The sequence below is a fragment of the Mustela erminea genome, chromosome X, assembly GCF_009829155.1.
Source record: "Mustela erminea isolate mMusErm1 chromosome X, mMusErm1.Pri, whole genome shotgun sequence".
Taxonomy (NCBI): domain Eukaryota; kingdom Metazoa; phylum Chordata; class Mammalia; order Carnivora; family Mustelidae; genus Mustela; species Mustela erminea.
The window spans coordinates 45,739,413-45,751,109 of record NC_045635.1 but is presented as its reverse complement, the minus strand read 5'-3'; the positions used below and the strand labels follow the sequence as shown (position 1 = coordinate 45,751,109).

General features: G+C 49.0%; 1 protein-coding gene across 1 annotated transcript; it reads right to left on the bottom strand.

Moving 5' to 3' along the window:
• Nucleotides 1-3,789: 3,789 nt before the first annotated feature.
• TSPYL2 (TSPY like 2) lies at nt 3,790-11,046 on the bottom strand. The gene is given in 8 exon segments (XM_032330804.1): nt 3,790-4,543; nt 6,674-7,509; nt 8,019-8,116; nt 8,252-8,397; nt 8,485-8,596; nt 8,724-8,801; nt 10,060-10,542; nt 10,544-11,046. Coding segments are annotated over 8 exon segments (2,277 nt in total). The 5' UTR covers nt 10,865-11,046; the 3' UTR covers nt 3,790-4,340.
• Between the last annotated feature and the right edge of the window lie 651 nt (nt 11,047-11,697).

Sequence of the window (11,697 nt, the reverse complement as noted above, 5' to 3'; positions counted from 1 at the left end):
GTGATTCTGTCACCAATAAAAATCACAAAGATTTTCATATCACATTATAGATGTTATGAATCTGTTGAAATATCATGTAATCTCATTCTTATTTTAATATCATGATAGTCATTAGACCCTCTACTGTGTCTTGTGATGTAAAGGATTAGTGAGGAGAAAATATATTACCATAAGCACATATCTGATTTTTCCACATTTTAATAATTATATTTCAATATAATCAGTTTCTTTTGTAACTCTATTTCATTTTATATATTTAAAAGATATTATTTTCTGAGGAAAGGTCCATAAGGCTTCACCAGATCACCAAATAGGCCTATGGCACAAATTGTCTTAAACTCTGGGAAGGAAGACAGACCTGGTTTATCATGTTTCTTTATTGTATCCCTATCACCCAGTTTAGTATCAGACACACAGTAGGTGTTCAATAAATGTTTACTAAATGAATAGGATTCCTTCCCAACCACCCTCCATACCCTCAACCAAGGGAGCTAGTGCTGGCATTCTTGGTCACCTGAGAAGGAGGGATATTCCTGAATCTGGTTTTGTCCCTGACAATCTGCTTTTGTTCACAGAAGTGTGTGGAACTTTAAAAATCTGATCCCAGGAGAACCTGGTCCCTGAGAACCTCACCCTCAGGCGCAGGGCCCTCTGCAGCAGAGGAGTAGGGTAAGCTGTGAAGGAAACAAAGACAAGTAGCTTCAGCATGGTAACAGACCCTGAGGCATATTAGGTCCATGGCTCCTTATCCTCCACCTGGTTCTTCTTCTGGTTTCTGTTTAGAGTCCCAGCAAAGGGGGCCTGTCTTCTCTGGTCTTCAGCAAAGACTATATTTTGGACTTGGATGTGACCTTAAAGACCTTGGAGAACAGTCCTCCCTTTTGGAGGCCCAGACTGGGCCACACCACACACTAAGGAGTGAGGACACAGGGAAAAGATGTCACTTTAGGCAAAGAACATCTTCTTCTCCATGCCTTAACCCAAAACATGAGCACCCTAGCCAAATATATTAGAGTCCCAAAGTTGGCTCCTAACAGTGTTCCTGAAGCCAGAGGCTTTCTCTGACAAGGTGAGTGAAAAAGAGCCTCTAATGCCAGAATGAGGGGCTGGGGATTTGATTAGGGGAGGAGAAAAGAATCATGGAAGACATGATCAGGGCCAGGCTTCAGAGGTCTGCTTCAAGGCTAGTTTCCATCTTGGGATTCTAGGCAGGTTGCTTCTCCAGCACTGATCCCCAGTAAGATTAACCTAAGTTTGCAGATGGGAAAACCCAGGCCCTCTCGCAAGGGTGGTGGAATCACATTGTGAAGCAGAGCACACTGAGGAAAAGGATACCCAAGCCATCTGACTCTCAGACTGCCTAGCATCCTTTTGCTAGGCTGACATCTTCTCCTGGCCCACTCTAGGCCCTTTGCCCCTGCTGTTTTCCCCTCTACTTCACCCCCTGGTCATTGGGACTAGCTCCTGATTATGAATGTAGGTATCTCTTCCCTCCGCACAAGATGCCTTTGACTCAAGATCCTGAATTCCCAGCTCTGGCCATGAGGCAAGATGTTCCCCTTACCAGGCTAGAGTCTCTTCTGCCCACCTCTGACAGTGCAGCCCCAGGTCAGAACCAGAGGAATCAAAGCCTTCATACTCTCCCCAAAACATCTGTCAGAATCATGGAGCATGTCCAAGATCTGGTATTCCAGCTATTTCACAGAGGTGGCCCAGGGAGGGAAGGGGCCTTGCCAAAGGTCCCACAACAACTTGGAAGTCATTCCTGACTCCTCTCAGTCCCCTCTTTTCCCATATGTAAAGCCCATTGGTTCTAGCATCTAAAAAGCTCTCATAGAACAGACAGGTTTCTCATGCAGGAGAATTCCAATTAATTTATGTAGATACATCCCCCTCAAGGAGATGGAGCTTAATTTCCCACTCCCAAAGCATGGGCTACACTTTGTGGCTTCCTTCCAAAGTGTGTGGTATGGAAAGGGGGCTGGGGGCAAGGAGGGGAGTAACTTTACAGTGAAAAAGCCTGACATACACTGCTACTTCAACCAGGTGATCAGAGTTAACACCAACAGTGATAAGACATTGAGAGTATGTACCCTTTATATGATGAGACTAGCATTTTCCTTCTGTGGTCTTCCTTCCCCAAACCCATAACCCTAAGCTAATCATGAGAAAAAACATCAGAGAAATCCCAGTTGAGGGACATTCTACAAAATACCTGACCAGTATTTTTCAAACATTGATGACTCCAGGTCATCAAAAACCAGGAGAGTTTGAGAAACAGTCACAGCCAAGAGGAGCCTATGAAGACATAAAAACTAAATGTAATATTAGGGGCGCCTGGGTGGCTCAGTGACTTAAACTTCTGCCTTCGGCTCAGGTCATGATCTTAGGGTACTGGGATGGAGCTCCGCATCAGGCTCTCTGCTCAACGGGAGCCTACTTCCCGCTCTCTCTCTGCCTGCCTCTCTGCCTACTTGTGATCTATCTCTCTGTCAAATAAATAAAATCTTAAAAAAAAAGAATTGCCCAATAATTTGACACTTCCTGTCTAAATGTAATATGATATTCTGGATGGCATCCTGTAACAGAAAAGTTACATTAAAAACTAAGGAAATCTGAATAAAATATGGACTTCAGTTAATAATAATAATATTGGTTTATTAATTGTGACAAATGTACCATGTTAATACAAGATCAATGGGGAGAAACTGGCTATAGGATATATGGGTACTCTCTGTAATATCTTCACAGTAATTCTATAAATCTGAAACTTTTGAAATAAAAAATATATCTTAAAAACCTTCCGTATCCGCCCATTACACCACTCTCACCTGAGGAACAGCATCAACTTCCTCACTGCTCTCCCTCCCTCCAATCCATTCTCCTGGCATCCAGCAGAGGGCATTCTCTGAAACTGCAATCTGACTGTTTCTGAAGGCTTTCATTAAAACATGGGCGTTGGATGGAAAATTCGGGAGGTATATTGCAGAAGACCAACCTGGATATTTGTATGTTATCATTATTAGCCACAAAGGATCTAGAGGTACTTCTGGTGTCCGCCGAAATAAAGTTACTCTATCCAAAATTTAAAACAACTCGGCCTTCCAGAGGTCTGCCTTTCAGACACCCAAATCCTGATCCCTTCCCCACCCCATCGCACAACTATATCGTAATTTCCTTTTGCTTTCCCCTTCTCGCTATGCACTCTTTGGCTTGAGCCATCTTTTTTTGCCTTCTTCTTCCAGGTCCAGTTCCAGGAATCCTACACCATCTCTCTAAAACAGGAGAGCATTCCTGAATTATTGGGATGTAACGTCTTGACAGATTATTATTTTTTAAAAATTACAAGCAAATGAAAAAAATGGATTCCCATGATTCCCCATGCCCAGCTCACACTAGGCCTGAGGAAAGGTTTGACGCACAATAAATAAAAAGATGAATCATTGAACAAATGGATATTCTAGGGCGCAGGACTTTTCTTTGCACCTGCGCAGGAGGGGAAGGCGTGGGAAGCTGTTTGCTACCTGCGGAGGACCACTGCAGCCGCTGGTGGGGGAGGGGCTTTCTCAGCCTCGCCCTGCCATTGGCCAGGATGGTCCGCATTGCTCTGACGCAGCACCTCTGCGGCCTGCAGAGCTCTCCGGCAGAAAACCAATACCTTCCCCCCAACCCCGCCACACATACCACTGTCTGCCAGACCAGTGCGTAGAGGAGATAGTGATTTGAGGGTCTGTGGAAGAGACTGGCTCCTGAGGATGGCTCGCCAGCGGGACAAAAGACTACAAGAAGCACTTTGAATTTGCTCAGAATTTTATTAGGATTACCAAGTTTCACAAGGAACAAGGAGGGGCTTCTGGGGGGGGGGACAGGAACACTGCAATGACAAGCGCCCTTGCATAGACACCAAGGCGGGCTAGCGGGCACAGCATGGGGCAGGGCAAGGGATGGACAGAAAGAGAGGCTTGGGAGAACAGGGTGGCAGCAGAGCCCCCCAAGGCCACGGTGGCTCTCCCCGCTTCAGGATCAAGGGTGTCTACTCCACACAGCACGAGGAGGAGGATAGAGGGGCCCTGACCAAGGCATCACAATAAATACGTTTAGCAGCACACAGAAGCCTGCAGGAGAGGAGGGCCAAAAGGAAGGGGGAATCCCCCTTTCCCTTACCCCCAAAATAAGAACTCTGCAATTACTAAACCATAAAAATAAACTTTAAACCCGTGTACGAATTCGGTCACCCCCCAGAAGTGCAATGTGGGGCCGCGCGGCCCTAGCTGAGGGGGAGGGCAAATGGGGCAGGTGGAGAGGGATACAGAGAGGCAGCCCTTGCAAGGGTGAAATGTTTATCCAGTTTTGCCCCTCTTCCCTGGGTTGGCCCAAGCATTTTGGACCTGAAGCACCTCCTCCATGTCAGAGTCATCAGAGTCTTCCCCTCCTTCTGAGTCTTCAATCCCTTCCTCCTCATCGAGCCCTTCCTCCTCATCGCTTCCCTCCTCGTTATCGCTTCCCTCCTCGTTATCACTCTCCTCGCCTTCTTGTTCACTGTCTGCAAAGAGGGAGAGAGGCAAGGAGGGGAAAACGGAGGGTGATTAGATGAACAGGTAGATGTCATTCTTTTTTTGTTGTTTAAACAAAAGAAATTTATCTTCTCACTGTTCTGGAAACTGGAGGACAGCACTCTTTTAACAGGGAACAGAACGCAGAGCCAGGGTTTTGGGGGCCTGGAACACTTGCCAAGCACCTCTCTGCTTGGAACAAGCCAGTGTGTGTGAGACAAGCCTGTGTGTGTGTGTGTGTGTGCGCGCACACACACACACGTGCTCGTCTTACTCAAGCAAGCCTGGAGTGAGGGAGTGGAAGGGAAGCAGGAAAGCAGGGTGGGCTTCCTGCCTCTGGCCTATCAAAATTGATACTCTGAAAGTTGCTTTTTCTCCCCCTGTAATGTGTCAATGTGTGTCTTCCTGAGTTCTGATCTCAGCTGAATAAACCTTCTGTTCATTCTAAGGCAGCTCCCCCGCTCTTTCTCCACAGTCTGATCTAAACAGGCCCCAGTCTGTCTTTTTTAGCCCAATCCCCCACCCCCACCCCAGCGCTGGACAGATAGCTCTTCCTCCCCTTCTCTGAAAGAAGATACCATCCGGGGGCACATCCTTCAGTTTCTGTAACTGAATATATTTCTACACTGAATCTACTCATCCAATGCCTCCTTCCTTGCCCCTGCACTCAATGGAAATTTGCCAGAGACCCCATGGCCAAAACCCCCAGGATTGGTTGGTCTTCTACCTCCAGCTCCTTCTATCTTCCCCAGGGACCCACCTCTCCAAGGTCTGCCTGCCCACAGCCAGGCTCAGATATCTCCCTTGCCCACCCTCTACCATCCCCTTCCTAGCTAAGGTTTGACTCTACTGCCTTGCTCCTTGCTCATTCCCTCCTCCTACCCGACTGTGGTCTGTCTCTGCCCCCATTAATATACTGAAACTACTTTTGCCAAGGCCACAGCACTAAATCCGATGGACACAGACCAGTCCTCATTTTACCTGACCTTTCAGCAGCACTAGATACTGAGGACTATCCCCTCCTTCTGAGAACATTCCAAGACCCAGTTCTCTTCCCAATTCTACCTTCTCAGAGCCTCAGTTTCCTCATCTACGATAGTACCTACCTCTTAAGACTTGCTGTGAAGATTAAATGAATCAGCCAGTAACAGTAAATCACTCAGAATAGTGCCTGGTGCACAGTAAATACTTCATTAATGCTAACTGGTCCCAGAATCCAGGGCTAGGATTCTGCTCTGGCTTATTACCTCCTTTATTTACATCCTCTGACTTCCTAGACATAAAACCAATCACCTGCCTGGGCTACCTGTATCTTAGGTCCAACAGGCCTTCCCAACTCCATGTTCCTCCCTGCACCTCATCAATCCTGCCACCATGTCATTCCCTATCCTAAGAATTGGCACCTCTGTTTGCCAGTCATCCAGGCCAGACCAAACCTGGGAGTCATCTTAAGGACTGCCTTCTCCCTCAAATCTCGGCAGGCAAACCTTTCTCCGCATTTCCTAAAATGCATGTTTTGGTGAACGCTAAACAATAGCTTCTGTGGTCAAGAAGTTTGGGGAAATTCCAATTTCAAGTTCCGCAATGTTTAAAAGGGTTTCTTTCAGCAGGGCTTTTCAGAGCCTTTAAGGTGCTAATGTACATGTGACTCTACCTGAGAATATTAATGTATGCAGTATGTCCCCACATATCCTACTGGACATTTTTGTGAGAAGCAGCTTTCAGAACTAGTGGAGGATCCCCAAAAGACAAACAAGCCTGAAAGTTCCCCGAAGTCCTGGGCTGGGTACAGTGTATGCTGAATTATAAAGTGTTTGTCATTTCCCTGCTTTCTGTGCGTGAAATTGTCCTTCTCAGTTTTCTACCCACCTTCTCCTATCTCTTCACTCTTCCTGTGACTTTTGCTCTGTTACAACCTATCTACCCACCACCTAGAACTGGAATTTTTTTCTTTGGTTCTGCTACGTTTGTAAGTTAAAGGTTCCCTAGTCTTGCTTTGTTTAAAAAGTTGCACAAAATGCTTCTTTTCCCCACAAGTGCAGACTGTTTTCATGCCTTGATCCGGGCCAGCTTTTCTGAGAAGAGAAAAGGAGGGAAAACAAGAGGGGTTCTAGGCTCACCTTCCTCACTGCCTTCTTCTTCCTCCTCCACTGAGGAGTCTTCTTCAGAGATGTTCTCTACCTCGTCCTCATAGTCATCCTGATTGTTGCTGTTATCTTGATCCTTGTCAGGGTCATCAGTGTCATTCTTGTAATCTTCGATGTCTCTGTCATCATCATCGCTGCCTTCATTGTCACCTTCATTGCCATCATCATCACTGCCTTCATTGTCGCCTTCGTTGCCGTCATTATCTTCATCATCACTGCCCTCATTGTCTCCTTCGTTGTCACTATCGCTGCTATCCTGGTTGTTGCCACTGCTGCCATGGTTGCCACCTTTGGGGTTCTCATCACCACCATCCGGGTTCTCATCACCATCAGGGTTCTCGTTGTTGTCATCAGTATTCTCTTCATTGTCATCAGGGTTCTCTTCATTGTCATCAGTGTTGTCTTCAGGGTTCTCACTGTTGTCATCAGGGTTCTCGTTGTTGTCGTCTGGATTCTCATTGTTGTCATCGGCACTCTCATTGTTGTCAGTGGTCTCGTCATCAGAGCTCTCATTATTATCAGTGGTCTCGCTGTCATCAGGGCTCTCGTTGTCGGTGGTCTCACTGTCAGGGCTCTCATTGTGGTCAGGGCTCTCACTGTCACAGAGGCACTCGCTAATGTCAGTTATCTCATTGTCAGTGGTCTCAAAGCAGTCGGTGGTCTCCATGAAGTCAGAGATCTTGATGTCATGAATGGTCTCATTGTCAGTGATACCATCACTGTCTGAGGTCTCACTGATAATGTCTTCCATTAGATGATAGTCATCAGAGTCTTCCAGGATCACAACCTCACACTTGTCCCTGTTTTTACTGTGGAGAAGCCTAGGGTTGAGTACAGGGTTGGTGGGAGGTAAGGCAGACACTGAAAGGTAGTAACTGGGGAGGCAGTAAGCTACAAGGGATCCCAGGGAGGAGGTTAGGGTGGGGAAAGTCCCATTTCTGCTCCTGACTGCATGACCTCAGGGCAATCACACCCCATTTATGGGCATCACTACCCACTTGTAAAACATATTGGACTGGATTCTCTCAAAGGTCCCTTTGGGGGGCGCCTGGATAGCTCACGGGGTTAAAGCCTCTGCCTTAGGCTCAGGTCATGATCCCAGGGTCCTGGGATCAAGCCCTGCATCAGACTCTCTGCTCAGCAGGAAGCCTGCTTCCTCCTCTCTCTGCCTGCCTCTCTGCCTACTTGTGATCTTTCTGTCAAATAAATAAAAAATCTTAAAAAAAAGTCCCTTTGGCTTTACAAATCCTGTGTGATACTAGCCTAATCTTTATCCCATTCCTAACAAACCACCTCTCAGCCACGAAACCGCTATCACCTTTCTTCCTTTTCTTGCTTCTTTTTGTTTGCTCTGTAGCCCCCTTCTCCCATCATGTAGTAGCGCAGAGGGTTAACCCACAGGTCATTTTTGATAATCTGTTGAAAAAGAGGGTCGGGGTGGGGGGAGGGGAACAGTTATGAGTACAAGCCCCAGAGCCTATTACCAATTCCCCAAGCATCCAGAGGCAAGCCTAGCAAGGCTTTCTCTGGCAATGCTAGAAGGAGCCCCACCTCAGCAATCCTATCAGCCTCTGGGAGGCTGTGGTTTGAGAACCAGCTGAAGAAGCTGTGGTTGGTGTCCTGGTTCTTGTGCCTGCGGGCCTGGGGTTCCTGGCCCCGGTGCCAGCGGATTGGAGTGGAGTGAGACACCAGCCGTCCTGGAGGGAAAGGAGGCTATGGAGAGGGCAGCAGACAAGGACAGATGGGGGGTGGGGGTGTGGATTTTCCCTAGGACTGCCTCTTACCAGAGCGGTTGCGCTGAAACTCCTTGACAATCACCATGTTTGTGAAGTAGGGGTTTGTCTGGAAGTACAGCTTCATCTTGTAGCCCATGGAGATGTGTCTGAGATCCTGTACCTGCTCAGGATAGAGATAATGTTGGGATCCCCACCATACCAAGGCCCCTCCCACCCTACCCCCCCTCACCTCCAAGGGCCAGATTCCTTGCCCGATCCTGGTAAAAAAAATGTATCTTTGGCCTGACCTGCAGATTGGTCAAGTAGCGGAAGATGTCTTCATCACGTCGGTTGATCAAGATTGAAATTTTGGGGTGGTTGAGGAACTGATGGAGGGAGCAGTTTAGGTCAAGGAGTGACTGTTCAATGAGAGAAGGAGGGAGGGAAGGCCAAGCAGGGCAGAGCAACAGAGAGGCTGGAGCAGAATTCCCTCTATGTTTATGTGATGTGTGTGGAGCAAGTGGGTCATGGGACATAACCCACACTTTTCTTCCCATGATACTATGCAGTGAGCCTGTGTTTATGCAATGTCAAACCTCTGTGTTAGGTTGCCTTACCTCGGTATGTATGTGCTGTGTGTCTGGGTGCTAAGAGTTTGTATTTAGAAGACATGTGTTTCTGTGGGCTAAAGGCCCATGCCCAAGTGATGCTATAACTGGTTGCTGAGGGCCTGGAGTCACATGATGTTCATTTAGATGTCTGTGTCCTCGTGGTACTGTGAATCTGGCTGTGAGGGTTTGCGTCCAAGTGATGCCATGTGTCTGGGTGCTGAGGACCAATATTCACATGATGCTCTGTGTCTGCATGCCGAGAACCCACGGCCACAAAATACGTGTGTGCCTGAGTGCTAACAGCCTGTGATCATGTGATACTTTGTAGGAGAGTGTCAAGGGTCTATATCAATGTAATTCCACCAGGAAGTTAAGCCCATGTGTTCCTAACATGTTGTATGTATGTCTGTATATGCCCCAGAGATAAGCTTTTCACCAGTAGCAAACAAGATTCTTCTTACTCTCTTATTTCCTTCATTTAGCTCCTTGATCTCCACTATTTGGTACTCCTTTGCCTGCCCCTTAAGGGGCTCAAGCCCCCTTCTAGTCTCCTTCTCTCCAGCCAGGACTGGGGTCTCCCTAGTACCTAAGCAGAGACCTAGCCTTGCAGAGCTAGGTGTGACTTCTGGGCAGTTTCTTTGCTATGTGCTATTCCCCTCCCTCTTCATCATTTCTGAATCAGAAATGTGTGTCCCTCCCCTCCTCCTTTCACCACCTCTGGTCTAATTTTTCTGCTGTGTGCCCTCTCTTACCCTCCCCATTTCACTGCCTGTGATGCATTTTTTTTTTTAATATATTATGTTCCTCCTCTCCCGTTTTCCATTTGTGGTCCAGGTTTTATGCTGTGTGCCCCTCTACCCCCTTTACCATCTCTAGTCCAGCTTCTCTGATGTTTTGCCCCTCTCCTTCCATTCCTCCTCCACCAAACCTAGTCATTTTTTCAATAGGGGTCCACCCCCACACCCTTTCTCTCCCCCCAACCCCCCCTTTTTGTCATGGGCTCCTGGCCCATGAATACAGATGACAAGGATACTGCTTTGACCCAGAAGCCTGGAATATGCTGGATGATGAGGTCTCTGCGCTCCAGGAAGGGTCTTCGCATCTGAATGAACTTGCGTTTCAGACGGAGGAAGGCCTTGCCTGCCTTGATGTTCACCGCCTCCAGGTCCAGTTGAATGTTTTCCAGTGCCTGCAGGATGCACTCTATCCTCTCGGCATTCCTCTCCTTGCTATCCTTCTTCACCTTCCTCTGCTTCCTCTTCCTCCTCCTCCTCCTCTTCCTCACACTCTCCTTTTCATCCTCGTCGTCATCTTCCACGATGATGATAGCTTCTTCCTTCCCCCTCGGACCGGCTAACTCCTGGTACCCCCACTCCCCTGCGCTACAGGTTTCTAGGGCCTTCTCTCCAGCAAAACTGCTGGGCTCCATAACCTGAAAGTCAATTTCCACACTTCCCCCAGAAGCCTCCGAAGGAGAGAATATTTCTAGGCTCTCCGTAGGAGGGGGCGCCCCCCCCGTACCCCGACTCCATCGCGGGCTCCCAGCCGGGACTCCCAGCACCCAGGGTGAAGTACGCACGGATTCCCCCCTCCTCCAGAATGACATAGGGCGGCGGCGGGGGCAGATCTGGGCCCAGTCCCACCCCCCTCATGTCAGCCAGCACCTGTGCCGCCTCGGTTTCCTCCCGGAGCCTCGGCCGCTGCTCGGGTGGAGGTAGGGGCAGTCGCAGGAGCGGCGGCGGCGGCGGCGGCGGCGGCGGCAGCTGGTCGTGCTGAGAGGGCTCTGAGCTACTCAGGCGGCGGGCCTTGGCCGGAGGCCCCTCATCTTGGCGGTCCATGGTGACCGCGCTCACAGCTCAGGGGATTGCACTCGCCCCTTCGCTCTCAGCCAGGCCGCCGCTGCCTGTCACACCTGAAGCTGAGCCGCAGCACCTCACGCCACCACCTCTCCTCACAGCCTCGCTCTGGCGTTCCCTCCCACAGCGCCTGTCCTACTCCCTCCGCGCCAAGCGTCCAAGACCCACCCCCTCCCTGACGTAAAGGGCCCGTTCTGTCTCTCCATTGGCTGCCAGCCCCCGCCGAGGCACTCGCTCTTCCCCGACCTCTGCCCGCTCTCACGCAATCTGCTTGCCAACACCGCACCTCATCGCTTTCCAATTGGCTCCTCTCAGGCCCGCCAATCATCGAGCTGACTCCCCCAGCGACGAGTTGGAAACTGCATGGCGATTGGCTGCAAGGAAAACTGAGGGGGACGAAACCCCTCTCCCACCCTTGCAGCGTTTTATCCAATGGGAAAAGTACCAGTGGCTCTGAAGACCAAAAAACAAAACAAAAAACAAACGCAGCTTCGGAGCAGGATGTGCTCAAATAAAATTGGGAGAGCCTCGCTATCGTTTCCCCCCTTCTCTGCCCTCCCCTCAACAACTACGCACTTCTTAAATCTGTCCCTTTCTCTATTCCCGGCGTTTGCCTCTGTGGAGATCTGAAATGTGGCCCCCGGGGCTAGGGTTGCCCTAAAGGAGCCTGGAATTTAGAAACCTAGGACCTTTGGTTTGGGGCCAGATTTTTGACGTGGCTTTTTGCCTCTCTGCAAAATGGCTCTAGAAATAATCACACACAAAAAGTAACTTCGTCTGCGTCATTAAAATGATTGTGATTCCGTTCATCCACC